Source organism: Gordionus sp. m RMFG-2023, chromosome 3 (assembly GCF_954871325.1).
Source record: "Gordionus sp. m RMFG-2023 chromosome 3, tfGorSpeb1-WG-v2, whole genome shotgun sequence".
Taxonomy (NCBI): Eukaryota; Metazoa; Nematomorpha; class Gordioida; order Chordodea; family Parachordodidae; genus Gordionus; species Gordionus sp. m RMFG-2023.
Genome location: NC_088777.1, coordinates 12,909,742 through 12,937,057, shown reverse-complemented (window position 1 = coordinate 12,937,057; position 27,316 = coordinate 12,909,742). Strand labels below are relative to the sequence as shown.

The 27,316-nt window shown below is 26.8% G+C and overlaps 1 protein-coding gene and 3 long non-coding RNA genes across 4 annotated transcripts in view; 1 reads left to right on the top strand and 3 right to left on the bottom strand.

Annotated features, from left to right (window-relative positions):
- LOC135926740 (uncharacterized) overlaps nt 1-24,108 on the bottom strand; it is a 50,226-nt gene extending 26,118 nt beyond the window's left edge. Inside the window, exons 1-6 of the mRNA XM_065462670.1 lie at nt 23,966-24,108; nt 21,714-21,822; nt 5,678-5,885; nt 3,436-3,540; nt 2,827-2,928; nt 2,229-2,384 (exon numbers count right to left, since the gene is read on the bottom strand). Of these exons, the coding sequence (XP_065318742.1) occupies nt 2,229-2,384; nt 2,827-2,928; nt 3,436-3,540; nt 5,678-5,885; nt 21,714-21,822; nt 23,966-24,108 (823 nt within the window). The remainder of the gene's footprint in view (nt 1-2,228; nt 2,385-2,826; nt 2,929-3,435; nt 3,541-5,677; nt 5,886-21,713; nt 21,823-23,965) is intronic.
- LOC135925733 (uncharacterized) lies at nt 16,786-17,617 on the bottom strand. The gene is made up of 3 exons (XR_010571720.1): nt 17,295-17,617; nt 17,144-17,253; nt 16,786-17,099 (listed from the first exon to the last, which is right to left on the bottom strand). It is a non-coding gene; the product is annotated as an uncharacterized LOC135925733 (long non-coding RNA).
- Nucleotides 17,429-18,205, top strand: LOC135925731 (uncharacterized). The gene is made up of 3 exons (XR_010571719.1): nt 17,429-17,696; nt 17,738-17,847; nt 17,892-18,205. It is a non-coding gene; the product is annotated as an uncharacterized LOC135925731 (long non-coding RNA).
- Nucleotides 19,377-19,968, bottom strand: LOC135925734 (uncharacterized). The gene is made up of 4 exons (XR_010571721.1): nt 19,931-19,968; nt 19,761-19,893; nt 19,470-19,718; nt 19,377-19,427 (listed from the first exon to the last, which is right to left on the bottom strand). It is a non-coding gene; the product is annotated as an uncharacterized LOC135925734 (long non-coding RNA).
- Nucleotides 24,109-27,316: the final 3,208 nt, after the last annotated feature.

Below are 27,316 nucleotides of genomic sequence, written 5' to 3'. Positions count from 1 at the left end.
TTAAATATTACTGATCATTTATACCTAATATTTAATATTAAAAAGTACAAAATCATAATAATATTGTAAAATTCTTCCAAGCCCAATGAATATTATAATTTTGGTAGTTGAGAACTGAAAAAAATATTTAAATAATCATAATGTTAATCAGATTTTCATGGGCCTAGGTTTTTTTATCAGGCCAAGCCCAATGACTCGTAGTTAATAATAAAAAAATTCTCGAGCATTCTAGCTCATAATATTTTTGAAAAATTTTCCCCAAGCCCAGCCTAATATAATTTATAAAAATATTTTTCAAACCCAGCCCAACCTATAAAAATTTTATAAAAAAAATTTTCCCAAGCCTGGCCAACCCATAGTAATTTTCAAAATTTTTTCCCAACCCGGGAGATAGGTAAATCTCTAAAAACCATATCTATTTTTTATACCCCTACTTCAGACAAATGCCAACCCATTAATACTGAGAATGAATACTATTTTTGAATAAAAATATATTTAAATTAGCTTTTACCTGAGGGCCATATAAATATTCTGTGTTAAATATTACATCTATGCCTAATATTAAAAAAATTCACAAGCCAGGTCCTCGCACTTGGGAAAATTTTCGCAAAAAGACCATAATAATTTTGATAGTTGAGAACTGAAATAAAATATATAAAAAGTCACAATGCATTTAAAAATACAATCAGAATCAGAATATGAAAGTTGCATGGGCCTTGGTTTTTGATCAGGCCTGGCCTCCAAAAAAAATTTTCAGGCCAATTTTTAACCCATATTTAAAATTAAAAAATTTTCAGGAATCTAAGACTATATTAATTTTAAAGAATGTTTCCCAATCTACTTCCAAGCCCATATTAATTGTGAAAAATATTTCCCAAACCCAGGAAAACTCAAAATAATTTATTTTTTCCTTGGATCCAGAAAAATAAGTGTGATGTAGGGGTTTATAAGAATTAAATCTACCAAGCTAAAAATATGTTCATCCTAAAATTTTAAACAAACCACCACCCTTGCAAATGATTTATTACTTAGTTACAAAATATAAATTTAAGACATTGTTATTTAATTACAATAGAAAAAATAAAAAGATATTCTAAGTTAACATATAATAGGAGGTTAACTTTAATCATAGTCAAATTATATATAAGTAAAACAAAAAAGTTATACATTTAATCGAAAATGTTATAAGTTATGAAAAATATACATTCTACAATTAAATTATGAAGTTATGAGAAAATATACAAAACTATGGAATGCATGTAGAAAGGCCAATTTCAGAAAAGATAAGAGAGATGCAAATATTACTTATGCATAAAAATTACCTAATTAGAGATATAAAGTTGTATAAAATTCAATGTGGAATGGATCCTTCTTAAGGGTTTTAACATAAAACTCTCATCAAGCAATAATAAATTTTTAGATTATAAAATACAAATGAATAAAAATTTAATTTAAAAGACTTTTTAATTGTACACATAAATTAAAATTACTAAATATATACTTTATTAACATATCTTATAGATTAATTTTGTCAGATTAAGAAAAAAAAATATTTTACCAGACTAAGAAGAAAAAAAATTTGCCGGGGTTCGAACCAAAGTCCAATAATCCATCTAGATTTGTAAGCGAAGTTCTTGCCCGATTGGGCCATAGGCACTTTTCAAAATTAACGATTTTTGAATATATATTAGTGTGATATGAAAAGTGTGACATGATTTTGTGACAAGGCTTTAATATATATTATAGATTTAAAACGATTTATCATTATCATATTTTATCAATTTTTCATTTTTTTATTATTCATCTTGTGCAGGAAAAAAATATATATTCAAGAAATAAAAGTAAAGAAAAATATAAAGAAATAAAATTTAAATTTATAATTGATTAAACTGGGAAATTATCAGTGATATATAAATTTATAGAAAACGGTTAAACCGGGAAAGTTGTTAAACAGTGATAAAACTGGGAAATTATTTGTAAATAATTTTTTGCGAGTCATCACTATTATTAATATATATATTTTTTTGGCAATATTTTTTTATTAATATATAAATTATTTTTTCGCAACTTTCTTTCTTATAAGGGAAAAATAAATAGCAAAATAAAAATTTGATCCCTTTCCCGAGGAAAAACTAAACCCCGCTCTAATTTTAGTCTAATAAAATATATCAAAAATATTTGAATTTTAATCCACCAAAATAAAGTTACAGAAAAGTTAATTTTTTTACCAGTAAAATTTTTGAGTTTAGCAAAGAAGGAAGGGTTAAAAATACAAGAAGTCCCGCTAATTTCTTCAAGCCTATTTTCCAAATCAGTCTTGTGATTCACCAAGTTGGCAGTTATAGCTATGGCCAGTTTTCCTCTGAATTCTTTGCGATTAAAACCTGTGGAAGATATAAACATTAAAGTATTCTATCTCTATTACAATATTAAGCATTTTATAATTGATCACATCGCAATGCATATTTTTCTAAAGACTGCAAATTATTCGGGTTTTTTAGATAAGAAATGGGTAGTAAAGAAATCATTTGGTATAATTTTAAATTTTGACCCAAGTAATTAAGTAATATTTAATTTTTTTTTAAAATTGATTTTGGGTTTTTTCTAACTTCTTAAAGTATATGAACTTAAAATATTAGAAGGGATTGACTAATTACAAATATCTAGGTAAGCTGAACCTTAGGAGGTAAAATTTGGTTTGCGTAAACTTCAACATGAGGTTCATTTAATTATTATGCCTTATAGGTTTATATTTGTTCCTGTATTTAAATCATTTTTACCATTAATAGATAAATATATTACATTAAAAAAAAATAATGTCTCTACCTTGCAAAGTATTCTTTTTACCATCCGCTCCGACTAAAACATCGAATTCGTATTGATTGATAGTGTGATCAGCAGGTTCGAATCTTCCTTTCCATCCTCCGCCTAATAAATGTAAAATGGCGTTTATTTGGTCATAAAAATTTAATTCATTAGACTTATTCGGAAACTTAAATTCAAATAATTTACTCCTTGTTATTAGTTTGGTTGTTATAATAAAGTCTAATTAAAAGAATTATTGCCTCTAGTTTACAATAAAATAAATATGACTGAATACAACTTAAAATTACAAATCATCCAAATACTATACCAAAATATTAGTAGGAATTTAATATTTGTTTAAATTATTAATATTAGCATACCATCTACCAAAAAAATAATAAAAACACCAATCATAAAATCTCCAGCTCAATAATCGTCATATTCTAAATTTTCTGGCAAAATTGAGTTAGAAAAGGGATTTACTTTCAGCTTTTACCATTCATGAAAAATAAAATCCCCACCTCATCCCAAAAGCATATGCTTTATAAGCAAATATATTATTTTAATGGCATTGTTTATCATTTACTAAAGTGCTTTTTATAGAGAAAATAAAATGTCAAAAAGATTTACTTTGATTTGTGGGCTCAACTGTATCTAAAAACTCTACTCCCTCGTGGATATTGACACCAAGTAACAAAGCCACCTTCAATAAAATGCATTGCATCTTACGAATACCTTATTTTTAAAAAAATAATATAGGTCATGCATTAAACAAATATTTTTCTCTAAAAACCTTCAACGGGTTGGTTCGAGCCGACCTGCTTCTAGGATTGGCTAAAAATTCTACATAATTAAGATCGCGATCAACATTCTTATTTTTATTTTTTTTAATCTGTGATTTAAATCATATTTTTACTACTATTTGACTAACTAATTTGACCAAAATATTTAATAAAATTTAATATGTTTTTCAAAATCAAATGTAGCAAATTGCTGCAATAGTAATTATTACTCATTTGTTTATTTTAAAAAAAAATGTAATTAATTGACTTATTTTTATCTTATTTTATTTAATTTTGTCATTGTACAAACTTAGATCTCCAGAAAATCGAATAAAATATTCGTACTCGATTCGTAGTAATGGTATCTGTATGAATCGAATAAATGTATAATTCGTATTCGTACCAATCTAAATACATTATGAATAATTCGATTTTTAAAAAAAACAGATATAAATATAAAAATAAGCTATTCTTTCGGGTATAAAGTTTTCCTAATTGTTTCTTCCTAAAGATATTTCTATTTTTTGTAATTCATATTTGTGTTTATATAAAAATAGACTCTCACAAGATGTAGAAGAACCCTATTATACGATCCTCCTTCTCATTGCATAATCTTAACAATTATATTTTGTTTTTTAAAACAAGTCACTTTTCAGTAAAATAAAAATCACAACAGCAAAGGAGGGTTGCGAAAGGGCTCGATTTAGCCAATTTTAAATCAGCTAAAATAATATTACGCAAGCCTCGAAATATTGTTAATAAATGTTCACTTCTACCACTATGCAAAATCTCCAGGATTGCGTAATTTTTTGGTTAAAGTATTAAGTTACTCGTTTTTAAACATCGAGCCGTTTAACAACACTAACCGCAAGTGGCAAGAGATATAAAATATATGATTACAATGGCTTTGATTTAAAAAAATTATTGGCGGATATTGGCAAATTCAAAAATTAATTAGTAATTCTAATATTTACTAAAAAAAAAATTATGAATAATTAAAATTTATTTGTCAAATTTTTTATTACAAGCAATATAATATTGGTATTTGAATTTAATCGTTGATATAAGAAAAATAATTTTTTCTGTTTTTTCAGTTCTAACGATTCCTCAATTTGAAATGAACCACTCCAAATGATAAAAATACTTTTACTACTGATGCTGATTATGTAAATAATTATTTTTACAATTTTTACAGTATTCTAATCAAGTATTAAATACTATTTGTGCAAAAACCACTCGTTTTATAATTTGAAAACAAAATGTAATTGAATGAGTCATATAGCTTGGAGTTTTACCAAGATAGATAAAAGATTGGTGTTATTGGGTATAGAAATTTGCAAAGTGTTTCAATGCTATTACTGTCTCCTTGGTAGTTAAATGTGAAACATATTTTAGGGTTAGAACATAGAAGATATTTTATTATAAACAATTGTCATAACAAATATTCTCTTAGTGTAGCAACTTTAAATAGGGCTAATACTTCGACTGATAATTATTTTTTTATTAGTCAAAAAAAATAATTTAAAATTTTAACAATTTGATTTGCATCAGGGAATTCCACAATAGAACTCGTTTTAGCAAAAAAATATTGACTCACATTTTTTCTGACTAAAATACAAATAATCGACTGATTAGATTTGCTATATATTTGACATTCGGCCTTATATTTGGTTGGCAAATATCAAATTAGATCGTAGTTTGCGTCTTTTTACAATAAGACCGGTTCTATTGAAGTCTTTATTTGCAAGGTAATAATATAGTATCGTAAGAAAAATAATTTTTCAAGCGACCAATCATAGTCCTTTAATTAAAATATTAGTTATTATTTGATTAAATTCGCTATTTAAATTTTTTTAAATCAATTTTTTCGATTTTTCTAAAAAAATTTACAATTTTTGTTAACTCCTATCTCTAATCTAAAAAAATAAAAGTTTAAAAGATAAAAAAATTGGTTATATTAACCCTCACCCCCCTCCACCGCAAAAAAGTGCGAATATGATTAAGTAAGGAACATAAATAATAGGTAAATGAAACAAAAAAATAGAAGAGGAAAATAAAGATGGAAGAGGAAATTTTTAAAAATGGCTTACTTATGTTATCGATGGAACCGGCGCAAAACTGAGCGAAGAATGTTTTAGCCCCGAGACATTTAAGATCGTGCAAGACGAAGGGCCAGAGATGTATCATATTGTGCCTAGAGAATTGGATTCGCTTCTCGACAACAAGCACATTGCAATTCAGTAGGGCTAACTCGATGGCCGTTCGTAAGCCACAAGGTCCTGCACCTATCACCAGAGCCTAAATTCAAGCAAACATTTGTTTTTTTAACATTCATATCTTATTATATAAGGTTCATTGAATTTTACAACAGTAAAAGTAATTCGAGTTTTTTTTTAAAAAAAAGGCGGGTAAATTTTACTTTTTACAATGGAAAAGAAAGATTAGTGGCCAAGGGAGGAACAGACAAAGATTCGAACCTTTTACAAAATTGTATTTATTTATTATTAATAATCACAAACCCCAGTTACACTTAATTAACAAAACTGAGAAAAGGTTTGATTTTATTAATTAATATTAATAATTTTAAAAAAAATTGTCAACTTTATAATTAATTGGTCAACATTTTTTTTAAAAAATGCAAACCCCTAAATGGCAAATAATTTAAGTAAAAAAGTAATCTTCTAGGATCCCAAATTAGTGTTGGTGTGGCGTATAATGAGATAATTCTGTTCGATTTATAGGTGCCTACCAAACCCCTAGGCCTTGTTCCTCGAGATTGAGATATATTTAAGATAAAACCCTCGAGGATAAAGTTATAGTTTTCGGCTAAAGAAAGGCTCAATTTCGACTTTGGGAGATGCATCAAAATCCGCCATGATTTACAATATTAAAAATTTTTATGTGCTCTCGAATTGGGTAATTTTCTATTAATTCTTTTTAAATCATCATTTCCATTTTTTTTTAAAATAATTCATAGATTTTATGCAGTGTTCGTTTCTTTCTCTCCTTCCGTAATTATTCTATTTTTTTTAAAAATAAATATTTCTTCATTCCTTAACGCTCGACTAATAAGGTAAAATGTTTAATTTCAAATAAATTTATAAAAATATGATTTAGCATATAAATATGGGAAAAAATAAATTTACATAATTTAATAATCAGAAACAAAATAAGAATGGTTGCGCGCGACCAAAAACGCTTTTTAGAGATTTAATAAAAAATACTCTGAATTTTATTTTAGTTAGAACTTTAATTGGATAAAAATATCCACAATTTATGTAGAAAATTAAATGCTAAAAAATCTTTAAATATTTATGAAGATTTATTTGAGATTGTTCAAAGAATATTTTTGATTTAAATTTTCCCTAAAATTAAAATTTTTTCACGAGTAAGTCTTTTGTAATTTTTTATGCATTAAAAATAAACTTTCATGATCACATTTTTTAAAAAAATATCTTAATATTCTTTTAAAATAATCTCCAATTTGTGAACTTCAAAACATTTTTGCTTAAAATTTCTTTAGTTTATTTTAAGCTATTAAGTGAAATGATGGAAGAAAATTTATGATTTAATTTTACTAATGAATGTATTGTGGTGCTAAATAACAATTGTAAAAACATTTGCGCAAGAAAACTAACTGATTTTAAAAGAATTTCAATTTTGAAATTTCTTCCAAAAAAAATATAAAAATGTGAACGATTAATAATAATTATCTCCTTTTGTATCTTTGGTCTTCATCTTTATTTATTCCTTTCTTTTACCATTGTTTTTTCATTTCATTCATTAATTCCTGTTCTCATTTATTAAAATTTCATATTTCTTTACTTACTTACTTAATCTTTTCACATAATGCTTTCACCCCTTTATCAAAATATTATATAAAAAAATTAAGGATAAACCAATTATATATTAATATTATCTCCATTATATTAATAATGTAAATGTAATTATAATTTATATAATTATTTAACAAATATGACATAGCAACTATGTCATATTTCGGTAAAAAAAATTTTTTGATAAAAAGATTACAAATATATTTTTTCATAAGTATAATTGGAGAAAAATTTTTTTTTTCCAATATAATTTCGACTAAGAAATAATTGGATTTGGGGCAGACTTTCATTAGCCTGGATTATTTGACCAGACCCGGACCAGGTAATAAAAAAAATTTATGGCCCTAGCCCGACCCAGCTCATATTTAATATTTAAAAAATTCCCTAGCCCAGAAAAATTCTATTTTTAAAAATTTAATATATTGTATTCAATGAGAATAAGCAATATTTCAGTGTATTTAGGCAATCGTTGTTTGCAAAACTGTTTTTAAATAAACTAAATTAAGATAAGAAAAATTTTAGGGCCAAGCTAATTAAAAATATTTTTGAAAAACCAAAGACTAGAAAATATTTTATTAGGGGCCTATTAGCCGCGGGCGCCCTTGAAGGTGCCGGATTAGGGAGGAAGGTGGCTAATTTTTAGTAGAGAGGAATTTAAATATAAAAAAAATTCCCAAAATTATAAATAAATTAAAATCATAGATATGAAGTAAAACATAATAATATCAGGGTCGGGGAAGAGCTAACCAAGTTTTTAGTTAAAGACTAACCTCGGCTTTGGAATAGGTCAACCTAGAATATAAAAAAAACTCGCACCTCAATGCTTAGTTTATTTTATTTATAGCGATAGGTAAATTTTATTTCATTTTTTTTTAAATTTCTCTGAAGTAATGTCGATTATCTTTTTTGAAAAAAAGGAACATTAGTTACTTGAGTAACGAGTAATGTTTTTATTTTTTCTAAGTAACGGTTATTCAAAACGTTAATTTTAAATTTTTTCTTGTAAAATATAAAAAATTAATTTTTATAAATAATTAAGCCGAGTTTTTAATTTAGATCAACCATCAAAATTCTTTATTTAAATTTTATATATTACAATTTTGTTGTTGAATTTTATAATCAAGATTGCTATTCTAATTAATATTGAATAAATCAAGGTATGTTAATTTACATTCTCTAATATTAACATTTATAAAGAAAATGTCAATGGTAGAAGAAACCGGGGCACGTTAAGTACAGGGGAACGTCAGTCACTCCAATTATATTGGAAATTTATGCTTAATATCATTGTTGTTAAATGGCTCGATTTGGGTCAATTTTTTAAAATTGCTAACTCAATATTCTAGCCAGAAAAATATTACCAAAACCTTAGTGCCATCTTAACAACACCACATAATATAAATTAATACATCATACGTGATTGGCTAAAAAAAAATTATTAAAAATTTAGTATTTTAATTTTTACAGAAAATGGTTTTAGCATACCAAAGTAACAAAAAGTAATTGCAAACTTCTTCGTTTAGATTTGTAAATAAAGCTTTTAAAATATTAATAAATTAATAGGAAAGTTTAAAACCTTTTTTTCAATCTGACAATTTTTCAGAATCATAAAACATAGATTAATATGATTTTATATTTATAAAGTTAGTGGGCTGGGTCATGGTTGGTCCTATTAACTATTACATAATTTTCATTTTGATTAAAATGCAAATAAATTTTCAATTAATATTTATCAATCTAGATTATTAATTTTTAATATAACAAACCAATAATATTTATAATTTTTATAAAAATTCCTAAATTTCTTAAAATCTATTCCATTCAATTTACTTAATTATTGTGTATTATGATATTGGCAATAAATTAATATCCTTTAAAATCTTTAGTAATCATATCAAAAAAAATAATTATTTTTATATTTAGACAATCATTTCTTTGGACTAATTATAACCTATTGTTGAACCAACGAACCCAGAGTACGGCAAGGTTGGGCCCAAAATATTTTATTTTTCAAATTAATTTTGTATAAATGTATAGTTTCAATAAAATAATATATTAATTATTTCAAATGGCCTATTCTTTGAGAATTGATAAAACTTATTTATTCAGATTAGTTTAATATTATTAATTTTATTCAGGCTTGAACAAAACTTTCCAAACCTACCTTTGTTTTCCCTATTATTTTTTCAGGTGAAGATGATTTATCTTTACTCTGAACCAAGTATAAAACGCTTTTAACACAAATAAAGAAAATAATGCATCAAGTCTATACTTTGTAAATGTATGTGCTCTAATTCAAATATTTCAACCTCAATGTCGTGCAGCTCAAATATAAAAAAACATATGAATTCAGATTAAATTCTGTTATTTTTAATAAATTCCCATAATTTTTTAAGCCCTTCCAGGCTATATTTGTATAAAAATATATACGGATCGGGCCTGCAGGTCTTTAAGGCATGATTGTCATATTTAAGGGAAAGGGGTATACATCCTACCCGAGCTCGTTGCTCCCGTTTTTAGTATATTTGATGCCCCCCGCCGGAAGTAAAGCTTCATTCGAATTCGTGAAAATAATGGAACCGACGTTTAATCTTCTCTAGCTATTAAGATTTTAACAAAACTTTTTAGAATATTGACGTCTAAATAAGTTGGTTTTAAATGATATAAACATAATCTTAATATTTTGTCACCAGATGCAAAAATATATACGAGCAAAAAAGGTTATAATTGGAATTCAGGGGAATATCAACCAAAGCCATAACTAGGGAAGGAGGTGGTATTTGAAAGGAAATGTTTTAAATTTAATCGAAATTAAACCAGGAATGTGAACCCGAACCAGGACCCAATATTTTTTAAAAAATAATATTAAATTTTTTAAATTTTATTAACTTTTTTTCTTGGAATCATTTATTTTATATTTACATTTCTCTTTCAATTTTCTTCCTGGACTTCCATTTTATTTAGAAATTGATATAATAAATTATTTTCTGGTGTAGGTAATAATATTTCATTATGTAAATTTATTAAAAGATTTCCCCACAAATATATATTGCATCAGATGTGCAGCCCATACTCTATAATTGGCTATTAATGATTGCCTAAAAAATAAACACTTTAAAACCATCATTGCTAAAGCAAGGGATGTTGTAAAATATTTAAGAACTCCCATATTAAAATCAATAAAAAGATCAAGACAATATTAGGTTGCAACACGTTGGTCCTCAATTTGTATGCTAGTAGAACGATTATTAAGTTTGAACGATTTCTGCAATGATTTTATTATAGGAGCATGTGAAGTCATTTTGCCGGAAGATGATTGGTGCCAATAAAGGACCTATTAGTATATTACTTCCTTTAATAATATAAGATTGTAATCAGAACAAATATGTTTATCTGATTTTTATGGCATATGAATTAGATGTGGAAAGATTTACTAGTCCTTTTTCATATGAAATATTAGAAAACATGCAAATTCAAGAGCAACAATATTTGCAAAATAGTGTTGTATACGCTTCTATATATTTAGACCCTCAATATCAAGTTTTATTAAGTATTGAGCAAATACAAATGGCTAAAGGCCATCTTATGGATTTATGGCATACGCAAAACTCCATTATTTACAATATATTGGAGGCTACGACAATAATACCTACAAGTTGTAGTTATAATAATGATAATGATAGCAACATTGAAGATCTTAAAATTTTAGTTTTAGATAAATAAAATAAAATTATCATCAGGTAGAAAGAAGGATCAAAAAATGCCTATTTATCTTTAATAGAAAAGTTCTCACAATTTAAGAGAATAAATAAATATACAAGTATTTAAAATTCTAGGAAGAAAATTCTTCAATATATCCAGAAATATATATCTTGTCTAAAATCGCCATGGCTGTACCGGCGACACAAGAACAATGTGGATTTTTATCTTTGAAATATATTGTCTAATTTACGTGGAAATCTCATGATATTTTAGAAGATATTATGATTGTGCGATTGAATAAAAATTTAAAACATAAATTATTTCATTATTTCTTTTACGTGATACGTGATATATAGCGCTTTTGCCCTCTAACGTTGAAGATTCAACAGAGCTACGCTAGGTTTTCCTCATTTCCATCTAATTGGAACAATTTAATTTGGGTATAAAGTAAAAATATGAGGAGCCCTCCACACGTTTGTGGGCAAGCCGCACGTATACGCGAACCATTTCGAAAAATGATGCTTAAACGTATATGGGCTTTAAGGAAAAAAGGAAGGGACCAAAAAAGAGCCTATACCCAAGAACTGCATTTAAAAATTTTAATTACTTTAAAGGTGGGTATGGATGATTTTTAAAGTTTACTGTATTAATGTTAGTTGTTTTTAGGAAATTGAAAAAGAATACTTCTAAATATAGAATAAATCCGATAGAATCAAAAATAGAGAGGTAAGAATATGAATCGAGAAAAACTCAAGGAACATTTTCATCTGAAGTATCTTTCTTTGATGATAAAGAGTTTCCTGATTGACTTTTTACAATTATTAGGCTTTATGAATTGTTTCATGTTTACGTTTAGCTCCATCACGTCTTTTATAGCTTTATAATACCATAACGATTTATATTTGGTATACTGTTTCCCTTTGTATGTGTATAAGACGATAGCATCATGTGCAAGGTTGCGATAGGAATTCCTTATAATATGGGCTAGAAACTGAATCCGACGTTTTTTTAAAGTAATATTTATTGGAGTGTGGCTAGATTTCCTCCAGAGGTTAGAGTTAGAGATGACCCTGGGGTAAAAGATACCATTGATCGTTCTCAGGCAATTGTTATAAAAGATTGGATGCGTCTTAAGTCGGTCTTGTTAGCTTCCCATATATCACCTCCGTATAATAAAATGGGGATGATCGTTGAGTTGAATAGCCTCAACCTCATAAAAACTGATATTTCTTTGGACTTCCCATTTTCATATACATGTAGAACGCTTTTTTCGCTTTTTGTGTTCTAATCTTCAATTCCTCCTTGCATTCGTCTTTGTAGTTGAGCGTCACTCCGAGGTATTTGATTTTATCTACTTTTTTGATTACGTATTCACTTACCAGAAGACTTTGGAGTGGTGGTGTATTTGGCGAGGGAAGAATAACCGTTTTGTTGAAGTTTATCTTTAGACCAACTCTAAGGCTAAGGGTTTTAATCAGAAAAATCAGTCTCGGTCTCTTCAATGTTTTTTGATATCACGACTAAATCATCGGCATATGAAACAATCCTATTAGCAAAGTGAAGTTTTTCATTTGACCCGAGGTCTGCCAAATCAGCTGCAGCATTTACCTCTTTTATGATCTTATTTATTATGATATTGAAGAGAAGCGGTGATAGAGTACAACCCTGTTTTACGCCTTTTTTTGTTTTGAAATAGGGGGATACTTTATCATTTATTTTGAAACACGATGAAAGTTTGGAATAATGAGATGAAAATAATGTTCGGTTCAATGCCGCGATCGGATAGTGCTACCCATAAGGCGTCATGGCTTACCGTTATCGAAAGCCCTGCTAAAATCTACAAAGGTATAGTACGATGGTATCTTATATCTTCAGCATTTCTGCATTATTATTTTCAACGCTAAAACGGGTTCTAAAATATTCTTATTAGGCCGGTATGCGCAAATATATTTAGGAAATAGATGGGGCGTGGATGATATGATTTTGTTTTTTAAGAGCACCATAAAAATCTTAGAGATACAGGACGTAAGGGCGACTGTACGGTAATCAGTGAATTTCTGTGGATCTTTAATTTTGGGGAAATTACATATAAATGACTTGTTCCATTCCTCCGGGGTATTTCCGCACTCCCAAATTTTGTTGAAAAGGGCTAATAAAAAGTAAGATGTTGTTCTGGGTGCTATTTTTAGGTATTCAGCAGTAATATTATCCAACCCCAGAGCTTTATTATTCCATAATTTTTTTTACTATTTTTACTATTTCGTTTATGGAGAAACCCGACTGGGGTGCGGCTATATTTATATTTAAATTTGTGAGTAACGTTGCTTTTCGCGAGTCGAATACCATCATATAGTGATCGAGCCACAAAGCTATTTGCTCATCCTGGTCAATGATTACTTTTCCGTTTCTTAGAACAAATGAGGGGATTTTCTTAAAACTGCATGGTTTGCAGAAATATTTTAATTTTTTGTAGGCATCATAGATTCTATTCTCTTTCATATCTTTATCTATATCGAAGGCTTTTTTCGCCGTGTATATACGTCTATCTCTCCGTAGTAGTCTCTGTATATCCTTCCATAGATCACTGTTCGAGGTGTTCTCCCTTCTTAATTGATTTATTTTTTATAGGTGTCTCTAGCCATCCATTCTTTCCAAGCAAAAGGAGCGCGTTTGGCAAAACGTTGTATGATTCTGTGAGATCTATTTTAAAAAGTTTCCAACATTCTTCTACATTTACCTGTCTGATTGCATTTACAAAGTTAGCTTCTTTCCTGGTTAATGTTTGATCAAAAGTCTCACATCTTCTGGTGTTTGTACTTTAGTTGGTTTACGTGTTATTAGTGTTCGTGAGAGATGAGAATTTGGACCGATTGGAGTTTGGCTACTTACATTATGGTAACTCCATAAGTTTTTAACGGTAATGTTTACTCTTTGCATTCTGTGATCTTATACGTTAATATTTGTTAATGCTTTTACATCATCAAACTACTGGTTAACGTTAGAAATGAAAAAGTCGATTCGAAATTTTTGCCGAGCTCTCACGAAAGTGTATGTGTTACTTTCGCGGTGGCTAAAGAAGGTGTTTTCAACCTTGAAGTCTTTGTTTCTGCAGAAATCATATGGCAGCATGTCCAATAACATTACTATTTACATATTCATCTTCTTTGCCGATTTTCATGTTAAGATCTCCTAAGATGATTGTATTATATCTTCCAGGTAGGGAAAGTATCGTGTTTATCATGGAATCAACGAAACTAGATCTCTCGTTCCTGTTGGGGGGGGGGAGGCATATAAATTTACAATGTGTGGGCCTGAAATTTGTGTTCAAATATAACAGTCCGCATCTTTCTGATACTGGAACGAATTTAATTATGTGTTTCTGCATGCGTTTTTTTATAAGGAACGCTATACCGGTCCAGCTATTCAGGGTGGTTCACGAACATTTTATAGTCATTAAAAGTAGCCATATTTGCCACTGGAAAGTGTGTTTCCTGAATGCCAAGTCAATTTTTCGGCTGCTAACATCCTTAGGAGAACCGCCAATTTGTTTTTCATTCCATGAATGTTAAGAGACGCTATTTGTAGCTTTGTAGATTTTAGCAGGGCTTTCGATAACGTAAACCATGACGCCTTACCCTGAATTCATAGTGACGCGATTGCGATTTAGACGCGATAAATACAAAATACAGTAAATATGATATCGCATTCATAGTTACCGATCGCGCGATTTGATACGCGAAAGCAAATCGCCGCGATTTTTTCAAAACACAAATCATTTTGTGTTTATCGCGAAGATTTTGAAATATTGCTTCGTTAAATACACATTTTGGTGAATTTATCTTAAAATTTAAGATTTAGCGCTATTTTTAAATTATTTGAAATGAATTCAATGGTTACATTTTTTGATGATGTAAAATCAAAGAATCATCAAGTTAAAATTATGATTTAAATTAAAAAAAAATTTTTAGAAAATAGATAAAACAGCTTTTATAGTATCAGTTAAAGAATATGAATGTTTTATAATAAACAATAATTTATATAAAAATATTATATACAAGAATAATATTTGGGAATTATTAGCCCACCAGTATAATATGCCCAGTAATAATTTTGCATATATATTATATTTATAAACCTTTTTAGATTCATCTCTCAAAGCTCTTTGGAAAAATCTAAGAGATTGTTTCATGAGAGAAAGACTAAAAATGACCAAACTTAAGAGTGGGTCACAGGCAGACCATCATATTTCATGGCCATACTACCAGGATATGCTATTCCTGGTATAAACTGTAACACCAAGGTTACAGTTATCCTCTTTAGATATGGGGGAAGGATCTATTCCAAAAGATGTAAATAATATCTTTAATGAAATTATTGGGGAGACAAATGAATGTAAAATATAACATTTGAATTGGTAATATATTTTTTATTTAGTTGATTGTGATAGTGATCTTATAATAGATACTATTATTCCTAAAGGACCCCATTACAGCTTAGTAATGAGTGTGGTAATTATAAATTTTAAAAATATACATTATTTATATTTAAGAATCTATTTTTTCTGACTCTATTATTTCATCTTGTAAATATCCTAAGAGAAGGAATAATGATATAGGTAATTTATATTTATTATTTACTTTATAGAAAATTTTAAAATAGATGAAATAAAAACTTTACTAAAATTAGAACATGAAAAAACGAAATTGGAATTAGAGATGACTAAAAATAGATATAATGAATATGCAATATGTCATGTAATGAGAGAGAAATTAGACAGATGCAGTATTCAAGAGAAGGAAGATCTTTTTGATCAAATGTATGATCTCATACGCAACTTTAATTAAATAAAATTATTTTGTATATATTTTTATTATGAAATAGATATTTTGTGTATATTTATATTATTTTAAATAGATATTTTGTATACATTCATATTATTTGAAATAAAATTATATACTATTGAACAGAGTTGGGCAGGTCCTCTGGAAAAAGAATCTAGATACAGATTCTTTGTGAAAAAATGAATCTTAGATACAGATACTACTATCTTTTTCAAAATATCAAAAAGATACAAGATAAAAGATACTTGTATCTTTTGCCTATTTAGAGTATCTTAAATATAAGATACTTTTAAATTATCATTACCAATTAAGTTAGAATAGTTTGTAAAATACAGTTTTTATTATTTATTTGTGAAGAACATAACATTACCATAATAAGAATAAATATTTGCAAGAATTAATAAAATATTTAATGATGAGTTGATTATAATAATCAGGCATTTTAATATTAGTATTAGTCCATTCTTAGCATAGATAGGGAAGGGAGACTAGTATTGGAGTTGAAATATTAATTTGCAAAAGAGTATTTAAAATAAATTCATTATTTTATAAGATAATCAAATTTTTAAAATATTTATAATTAGACCTTTGCCATTTTCGCATACTTAACATTGTGCCAAAACTAAATAACCTTTCAATTGGAGCTGATGAAGGTATTGCAATATTATATTTATAAAAAATTTCTTTAATGGAAGGATAATAATTAAACATTTATTTTTATTATAATATGTATAAAATACAAAACAAGATATTTATATAAAATACAAAATAAGATTTGATTAAATTTATAAATATCTATAATATGGGATTTTTATATAAATATAAACATAATAAATTTCTATTAAACTTTGCAATATTTGTTGCTGATTTAATAGATTGTTGATTAAATAAGTGAATTAAAGGGGATAATTTTTTTTTAAGGTTGATAGGAATATATTTTTCCTTATCAATTATAAAGTTATGGAGTAAAGTACATGTTTGTATTATATTTTCTGTTAGCTGTAATCATATGTTGGGTCACCAAAGTTTGCCATATAGCTTTGCAAGTGGTCCTAACAATTTTTTGGATTGTAGATATTCCCATTTTGAATGAATAAGCTAAGGTAGGATATCTACAGCCTGTAGCTAAATATCTAAATAAAAAATATATTTAAATAATAAATTGCTTTATTTTTACCATAAACAAACCATTAGCTTTTCTTCAACACTTATTAGATATTTTATAAAATTTGTGGATGTTGTAAGCAATATTGGTTTTACATGCTCAAGTATGTAATAAAAGGTTTCCTAAATTAAAATGATTTATAGATAAAATAGAATAAAATTACTTTGGTCATCCTCATATAATTGAAAAATTTAACCTTATTTTTTAAGAGTTTAGGAAAGAGAATGTCTCTTTTCTTTTATTAATATTAAGATTGTTTAATCTCCTCCTCTTCAATATTATTTTGTATAAGAGAAATAATATGGCGGCTCTCATTTTGTGAATTAATATAATCGCTTAGCACTATGAATGTAAATCGCTGCAATCGATCCAGCTGATCAGTCGCTGCGAAATCGCGATCGCAATCGCTCTCACTATGAATTCAGGGTTATACAAAATAATATTGAAGAGGAGGAGATTAAACAATCTTAATATTAATAAAAGAAAAGAGGGCGAATTTTACATTCTCTTTCCTAAACTCTTATAAAATAAGGTTAAATTTTTCAATTATATGAGGATGACCAAAGTAATTTTATTCTATTTTATCTATAAATCATTTTAATTTAGGAAACCTTTTATTACATACTTGAGCATGTAAAACCAATATTGCTTACAACATCCACAAATTTTATAAAATATCCAATAAGTGTTGAAGAAAAGCTAATGGTTTGTTTATGGTAAAAATAAAGCAATTTATTATTTAAATATATTTTTTATTTAGATATTTAGCTACAGGCTGTAGATATCCTACCTTAGCTTATTCATTCAAAATGGGAATATCTACAATCCAAAAAATTGTTAGGACCACTTGCAAAGCTATATGGCAAACTTTGGTGACCCAACATATGATTACAGCTAACAGAAAATATAATACAAACATGTACTTTACTCCATAACTTTATAATTGATAAGGAAAAATATATTCCTATCAACCTTAAAAAAAAATTATCCCCTTTAATTCACTTATTTAATCAACAATCTATTAAATCAGCAACAAATATTGCAAAGTTTAATAGAAATTTATTATGTTTATATTTATATAAAAATCCCATATTATAGATATTTATAAATTTAATCAAATCTTATTTTATATAAATATCTTGTTTTGTATTTTATACATATTATAATAAAAATAAATGTTTAATTATTATCCTTCCATTAAAGAAATTTTTTATAAATATAATATTGCAATACCTTCATCAGCTCCAATTGAAAGGTTATTTAGTTTTGGCACAATGTTAAGTATGCCAAAATGGCAAAGGTCTAATTATAAATATTTTAAAAATTTGATTATCTTATAAAATAATGAATTTATTTTAAATACTCTTTTGCAAATTAATATTTCAACTCCAATACTAGTCTCCCTTCCCTATCTATGCTAAGAATGGACTAATACTAATATTAAAATGCCTGATTATTATAATCAACTCATCATTAAATATTTTATTAATTCTTGCAAATATTTATTCTTATTATGGTAATGTTATGTTCTTCACAAATAAATAATAAAAACTGTATTTTACAAACTATTCTAACTTAATTGGTAATGATAATTTAAAAGTATCTTATATTTAAGATACTCTAAATAGGCAAAAGATACAAGTATCTTTTATCTTGTATCTTTTTGATATTTTGAAAAAGATAGTAGTATCTGTATCTAAGATTCATTTTTTCACAAAGAATCTGTATCTAGATTCTTTTTCCAGAGGACCTGCCCAACTCTGTTCAATAGTATATAATTTTATTTCAAATAATATGAATGTATACAAAATATCTATTTAAAATAATATAAATATACACAAAATATCTATTTCATAATAAAAATATATACAAAATAATTTTATTTAATTAAAGTTGCGTATGAGATCATACATTTGATCAGAAAGATCTTTCTTCTCTTGAATACTGCATCTGTCTAATTTCTCTCTCATTACATGACATATTGCATATTCATTATATCTATTTTTAGTCATCTCTAATTCCAATTTCGTTTTTTCATGTTCTAATTTTAGTAAAGTTTTTATTTCATCTATTTTAAAATTTTCTATAAAGTAAATAATAAATATAAATTACCTATATCATTATTCCTTCTCTTAGGATATTTACAAGATGAAATAATAGAGTCAGAAAAAATAGATTCTTAAATATAAATAATGTATATTTTTAAAATTTATAATTACCACACTCATTACTAAGCTGTAATGGGGTCCTTTAGGAATAATAGTATCTATTATAAGATCACTATCAATACAATCAACTAAATAAAAAATATATTACCAATTCAAATGTTATATTTTACATTCATTTGTCTCCCCAATAATTTCATTAAAGATATTATTTACATCTTTTGGAATAGATCCTTCCCCCATATCTAAAGAGGATAACTGTAACCTTGGTGTTACAGTTTATACCAGGAATAGCATATCCTGGTAGTATGGCCATGAAATATGATGGTCTGCCTGTGACCCACTCTTAAGTTTGGTCATTTTTAGTCTTTCTCTCATGAAACAATCTCTTAGATTTTTCCAAAGAGCTTTGAGAGATGAATCTAAAAAGGTTTATAAATATAATATATATGCAAAATTATTACTGGGCATATTATACTGGTGGGCTAATAATTCCCAAATATTATTCTTGTATATAATATTTTTATATAAATTATTGTTTATTATAAAACATTCATATTCTTTAACTGATACTATAAAAGCTGTTTTATCTATTTTCTAAAAAAAAATTTTTTAATTTAAATCATAATTTTACCTTGATGATTCTTTGATTTTACATCATCAAAAAATGTAACCATTGAATTCATTTCAAATAATTTAAAAATAGCGCTAAATCTTAAATTTTAAGATAAATTAACCAAAATGTGTATTTAACGAAGCAATATTTCAAAATCTTCGCGATAAACACAAAATGATTTGTGTTTTGAAAAAATCGCGGCGATTTACTTTCGCGTATCAAATCGCGCGATCGGTAACTATGAATGAGATATCATATTTACTGTATTTTGTATTTATCGCGTCTAAATCGCAATCGCAATTGCGCCACTATGAATTCAGGGTAAGAGAAATAATATGGCGGCTCTCATTTTGTGAATTAATATAATCGCTTAGAACTATGAATGTAAATCGCTGCGATCGATCCAGCTGATCAGTCGCTGCAAAATCGCGACTTAAATCGCGATAGCAATCGCTCTCACTATGAATTCAGGGTTATGGGTAGCAGTATCCGATTGCGGCATTGAATCGAACATTATTTTCACCTTAGGAACCATTACTCCAAACTTACATCGTGTATCAAAATAAATGATAAAGTATCCCCCTATTTCAAAACAAAAAAAGGCGTAAAACAGGGTTGTACTCTATCACCGCTTCTCTTCAATATCATAATAAATAAGATCATAAAAGAGGTAAATGCTGCAGCTGATTTGGCAGACCTCGGGTCAAATGAAAAACTTCACTTTGCTAATAGGATTGTTTCATATGCCGATGATTTAGTCGTGATATCAAAAAACATTGAAGAGACCGAGACTGATTTTTCTGATTAAAACTAAGCCTTAGAGTTGGTCTAAAGATAAACTTCAACAAAACGGTTATTCTCCCCTCGCCAAATACACCACCACTCCAAAGTCTTCTGGTAGGTGAATACGTAATCAAAAAAGTAGACAAAATCAAATACCTCGGAGTGACGCTCAACTACAAAGGCGAATGCAAGGAGGAATTGAAGATTAGAACACAAAAAGCGAAAAAAGCGTTCTACATGTATATGAAAATGTGGAAGTCCAAAGAAATATCAGTTTTTATGAGGTTGAGGCTATTCAACTCAACGATCATCCCCATTTTATTATACGGAGGTGATATATGGGAAGCTAACAAAACCGACTTAAGACGCATCCAATCTTTTATAACAATTGCCTGAGAACGATCAATGGTATCTTTTACCCCAGAGTCATCTCTAACTCTAACCTCTGGAGGAAATCTAGCCACACTTTTAAATTTTTTATTTGTAATTTATGAATGTGAAGTATAAAAATGAATGAATGGAAAAAAGTCGAGTCATGTTTTATGTTCCCTGAACTCGGACCCTTTTTAAATTTTCTTACTGCACCCGAACCTAAACCATTTTTTTGCCGAAGGGTACACATCCCTAAATTAAACTGTGGGCAATATCAAAATATCATAATTTTGTCTAAATTTAATATGGATTAAATAATTGGATATTACCTTTATACTTTTAAATAGTAATGTAATTTGTTTTAAGAATTTGCATTTCAAGTCATTTTAATTAAATTAAATATAAAAAAATTCTAGTAATGATATTGACATCTTTTAAATGGTAATGTAATTTGTTTTAAGAATTTGCATTTCAAGTCATTTTAATTAGAATAAATATAAAAAAATTCTAGTAATGATATTGACATGCAGAAGCATTATGTGATTATTTGTTTGTATTTTAAAATCAGCAAAAAATTAAATTATTAGAAATATTCCTATTTTAGGGAAATTTTAAAATCATAATTGCACAAAAAAAATTGTATTACGTTGATATTTTGGCAGCTATTAGGTTGCCTGTAAACTTTTTGAGAACATTTTTTATCAAGCTTCGTCCATAGAGCTAAAGCTTTCCAGCATTTAATCTTGCTTTTCAATCTATAAAAAAATAAATTAATCTAAAAATATATTGATTTATATCTATTTTCGAAAAAAAAACGTGATAAATATGGGTATTATATGTGAATTCGATTAGTAGATAACATAATTTTGGCGGGATCACTTGGAGTTTAGAGGAAATTTTGTATATAAACTAATTCGTAACGAAAGCATTGTAAAATTTTAGCATCCTTGGAGATATCAAGGATCAAAGCATGAAAAATTAATTTGAATTTTTATTTATTATGGCTGTCTATTCAACCCCTTTCTAACGCTTGAAATCCTTATAAAAAAATAGTGGGATTCTTCTAAGAAATTTAGCAAATATCACTAAGACTAATCTATATCTGTATAAAAATTTTGAAATGCCAAGTTATTACTTTAATGGTTGAAAGAAATCGATATAAACATTAAAATACAAATATTGTTTTTAGCATAATTTTTAATCAATTGTTCTAATATTATTTATAATGTTTTTATATTTTCTTATTATAGTTAAGAATCTATAATTATATTTATTGGTAAAAAATTATTAAAAAACAGTAAATAACATCTTATTATATCATATTTTCCAAAATAGTTTTCTAACCCTATCTATTAAACCTTGTTTTTATTTTTATCGATTTTCCTCATGAAATAGTCTGGACATTCAAATTTTTTTTTATATAGATATATATATAAATTGGATTGGGCTTAGTGAGATTTGTTTTAGAATGGTGTTAAATGTACCACCATATTAAGAAAAATTTAAAATATTTTTAAAAAAAATTAATATTATTTGGAGTTTTTAGTAAATTTTTAATGAAGGATAATTTCATACTTTGATACTTGATATCTGCAAAAATATAAGGACCATGAGTTTAAAATTTATAAACACTGTTAGTTAAGCATACTTGGTTACATATAAAATTATATCAAAATCTCAAGGAGTCAGATTAGCAATGACTTGAAATGACCCATAATATTAATAAAATAAATATATCAGCATTTTGATTGTACCAAGAATTTTAATGTTTTGTTTGGAATATTGAAAAAAACTGTTTAAACTTGATTCAAGTTTGGCTCAAAATTAAATATTATTTTCAAATTATTTTTTAAGGTAAAATATCGTAAAAAAAAATTCTTATAAGATTCCGATTCAATACAATTTTTATATTCAAGTAGTAAGTGATTATTTTCAAGTTACTTTTAAAAATATGTTAAATAATGGATACATATATGTCATTTATAATCTTTATAAGATTTGCCAAATTTAAAAAATCACTATTTATTATAATGCCTTACTAGATAAAGCATTCCTGCAAAACATGTGTTTAGTCTAGAGAAGATAATTTTTGGAGAAAAACTAACATACATTTAGACAAAAAGTTTGAAAATAGTTTAGTTACAGTCAGATTAAAAATACAAAGCTGATATTTTTATTTTAAAAAAAGAAATATTATGTGTTATATATTTTTAAGGATCTGCAAATCTTAGCTAGAAGAACTGTAAAAAATAATTTGGCTCAGGGTGTGTAAGGTCTTATTTTTTAAAAAATTCAGGCTGGTCTTGGTTAGGTTTAAATATGTTTGGGATCGGGCTAGATAAATTTTTTGGGACATGCTCAAAAAATTAGGCTCAATGCGGATCATTATTATTTTTTTTAATGCAAATAATTATATGGTAAATTTTTTTAGAATGATTTCTCTTTTGTTAATTTTGATTTAATTTCCTGTAATTAAAATTTGTAAAAATTTTATATAATAAAATAATGAAATTAAATTATTTATAAAGTAACTTGCAACAAGTCACTTTTGAAATTTAACTAACTTTTAAAATGTAACTAGTATGTAATAAATAATTCTCATGAATAACTTGTAAAAATGCTAAATCCAAAGATATTTTAGTTTTTGTCTTTCAATATTAATTATAGGTTTTCAGCAATATTAATTATTGCCAAAATGAATTGTGCATTTTTTTCATTGATATCTATCCACCCTTAATAATTATCCAAAATTCATACACTAAAATGACCTGAAAAGTACTTTTTAGATTTATAAACCAGAAAAGGCAACAATAAACTCTCAAAAAAATATTGCTTAAAAATTTAATATTATTTTTAGTTATAATGTAAAAGTACATTATATTAAACAAAATTGTAAACCTTTGATAAAATGGTATGCCTCTTTTAGGGAATAAATTTAAACGTTCACATATTTCCCTATAAACAGATATAATTTCCAGAAAACTATCGGCGTTTATATATGATTCAAATAATTGTGACAAGACTAAACTATCTCTCCTCATTATTAATATTTACATTTACGTTTTTTCTATTCAAATCAGTTGTTTGCTAAAACAACATCTTTTGAATATAGTGCGATCTATAGAAAGGCGCGATAATTATTAATTTGGTCACTTATAAATATATGATAATAATGCATTATTGAGAGAGCTAAATGATGGTGGATCAATAATTTTATTATATTATTTCTAAAATATATATTGCTTCGTAAAACATATCATTACAAAAATTATTTGTACAATTTAAAAGCTTCACAGAGAATTAAAAATTATAAAAATAAAAAAAATAAAGTCAAGCTCAATTATTCAAATACACAAAAATAAGAAATGCTCAATACAAAAATATGAAACGAATTATTCAACATTCTCCCTCTATCAAGAAGTTTTCCCATAAATTCATGTAAGCTAATGATATATATAACAACATATCATTGATATAAACTATCAAATCATTGAGAGCTTGTTGTCCAAATGGTATATCGTTTTGGCTGTTCTATATTGTATTTGATTTTATACATTGGTTTGTCCAAATCGTTTTTGTTAATACCAAGTTGTTTTAGTCAATCGTTAATTTCGTCATGCTAGCTTGCTTGTCACTCAGTTGTTATTATTTACAGTTTTCAAAATTGTTATCATCATCAATCAGTCATGAATTAGGAATAATAATTGATCGAATTGGATATTAGAATAAATGAATAAGGAATAGTATATTAAATTCGGACTAATATAAAGAATATGAATAAAATTGAATAATTGAATAATCGAATATTGGAATTATGAATCAGTAAAATTATTATATCATATTTTTAATGTTTAATTTATTTTCGCGTTTTAGTGCTAAATAGTTACTTTTTTTTTATTCGTCGATTTTTATTTATGTTTATAATAATAATAATTTCATCATGATGTTAAAATATGTAAATAAAATATTATTATGCACATTTCCCTCTCTTCAAAAAATTTGAATTTCACACCCTTGTTTTTTGATTTCAAAAGTATTAATATTATAACTCTTTTTCAGATCATCATTGCTTTTTGTAAAAAAAAATTTCTTTGGGCTAAAATTTTTAGAAAATAATCTTCTTATAGATCTTTAACAAATTTTCTGAAATTAAGTTATGTTTCCTAAATTCATCATCACTTCTAATATTAATTATAAGAGTTTTGTACTTTAACCAGAGTTGTTAAAGGATTCTTTAATCAGTTAAAGGATTCTTTAACCAGAGTTGTTAAAGGATTGAATCAAAAGATCGTCGATCCTGGATTCGATCCTAAATTTGTCAATTTTCCCGGATTTATGATCCTGACTTAAATTAAGGATCGTGATCGGGATTATTTTTTTTTAATATTCGATCCTGATCCTTTTAAAAATTACTTTTTTACTTAAAAGGCAATATATAAAATTTTTGAAATATATTAAAATATTATTTTTTAAAAAAATATCTATCAACATCATATTTTATCAAATTCCATTCCACCATATTTTATATTTCAACAATTTCCTGCATTTTATCTAGAATGATATTTAGAGCCTACAAATTTTATTTATTTAATTATATTATATACTAGTAGATAGCCCGTCAAAAATGACAGAGAAGGAGAATTTTATTCGTTTTTTAAGAAAGATGTTACCTTTTATTTAAAAATCATATCCAATTTATATTATTTTTAACCCCCCCCCTCCCCATTTAGGTCAAGTCCAACCAATGTCATTAAGTCCAACCCATTAGGACAGGCGCGTACGCAGGAATTTGGTCGGGGGGAGGGATAATAAATTTTTTTAAGAAATATTATTGTTTTTTAAAAATAACAAGCATAAATTTATTAGGACTAATAACTATTCCTAATACACAATTTTAAATTAATGTGAATTATAAAAAAATTATATGCAAAGAATCACATGACCCAAAATAGAAATTTGAATTTTTTGAGCCTTTACACAAAAAAGTTTCTTAGGAATAATTGTATTCCAGTCTTCGTTAGAATTGAGCTAATTTTCAATTATCTCATCCTTGCTTGTTGTCAAATGCCTATGAATATTCAAAAGATCCAAACCTTTCAATCTAGTTTCACATGTTGTACTTCTTGGTATGTTTTTCAGAGACCTGCAGGCCCGGCCCCTGGGCCGGACAGTATTTTAATTTTTTAAATATACCCGGGCCGGGCCCGAAATTTTCTTAAAAAAACACCCAAGCAGGGCCTTAATTATTTTAAAAAAAACACTCAGGCCGGGCTGTATTTTTTAAAACAGCCTCTATTTGAAATCGTTATTATTAGCTATAAAAATATAAAATAAATATAATTTATTTTAAAAAAATCCGGGCCGGGCCTGAAAATTTTATTTTAAAAAAAGCCGGGCCGAGCCTGAAAATTTAATTAAAAAAAGCCGAGCCGGGCCTAAAAATTTTTTAAAAAAAAACCCGGGCCGGGCCGTAAAAAATCTTTAAAAAAAATCCGGGCCGTGCCCTGCAAATGGTACTTCTGCAGGCCTCTGTTATTATTTTTAAAAAAGAGAGTGTTCTCTCATTAGTTTACTAATGGAAAGAGTTTATAAACCCTTTTAATACATTGGGAATTTAATCTAAAATGTGTTTGAAATAATGCAGAGCATCCATAGCATTTTTTGGGACTATATTAACTATAGTTAATCTTATAAACATAGTTATTCAGCTAGTAAGGCATCATAAGATACTTTAACATCTTCATAATAAAAATCTAACAAATATTTTTTTTTCTATCACGATCTGAAAAAGGTTGGGAAGGCTTTTGTGGAAGTAATATTTGCAAATGTAAGTGCTGCATGATGAATTAAAAATTCATTTATTTGGGTTATAAATGTATCTGCATCTAAGATATACTCTTTTACTGATCCTATTTAACGATGCTTGCCTTGCTACAAGTCGAGGGAGACAAATATTAAACACGTATAGCTCTGCTTTTGACTCAACAATAACCTATAAAATATGAAATTCTTCATCAACATTAGCCCTAATTTCCTTATGTTCTGATAAAATGCTATCCGCTATTCTCATCTTCTTAATCAAATCAATGTCATGTTTTTGAAAAGTAATATTTAAAATAGTTATATAATTAAATAATACATTCTAATGAGAAATAAAATTTGGAATAAGCATTGAATCCAATAATTTTCTTGCTTCTGAAGAAATATTTCTTTCAGGCCATTGTGATATTACAGTAATAGCAAATAATT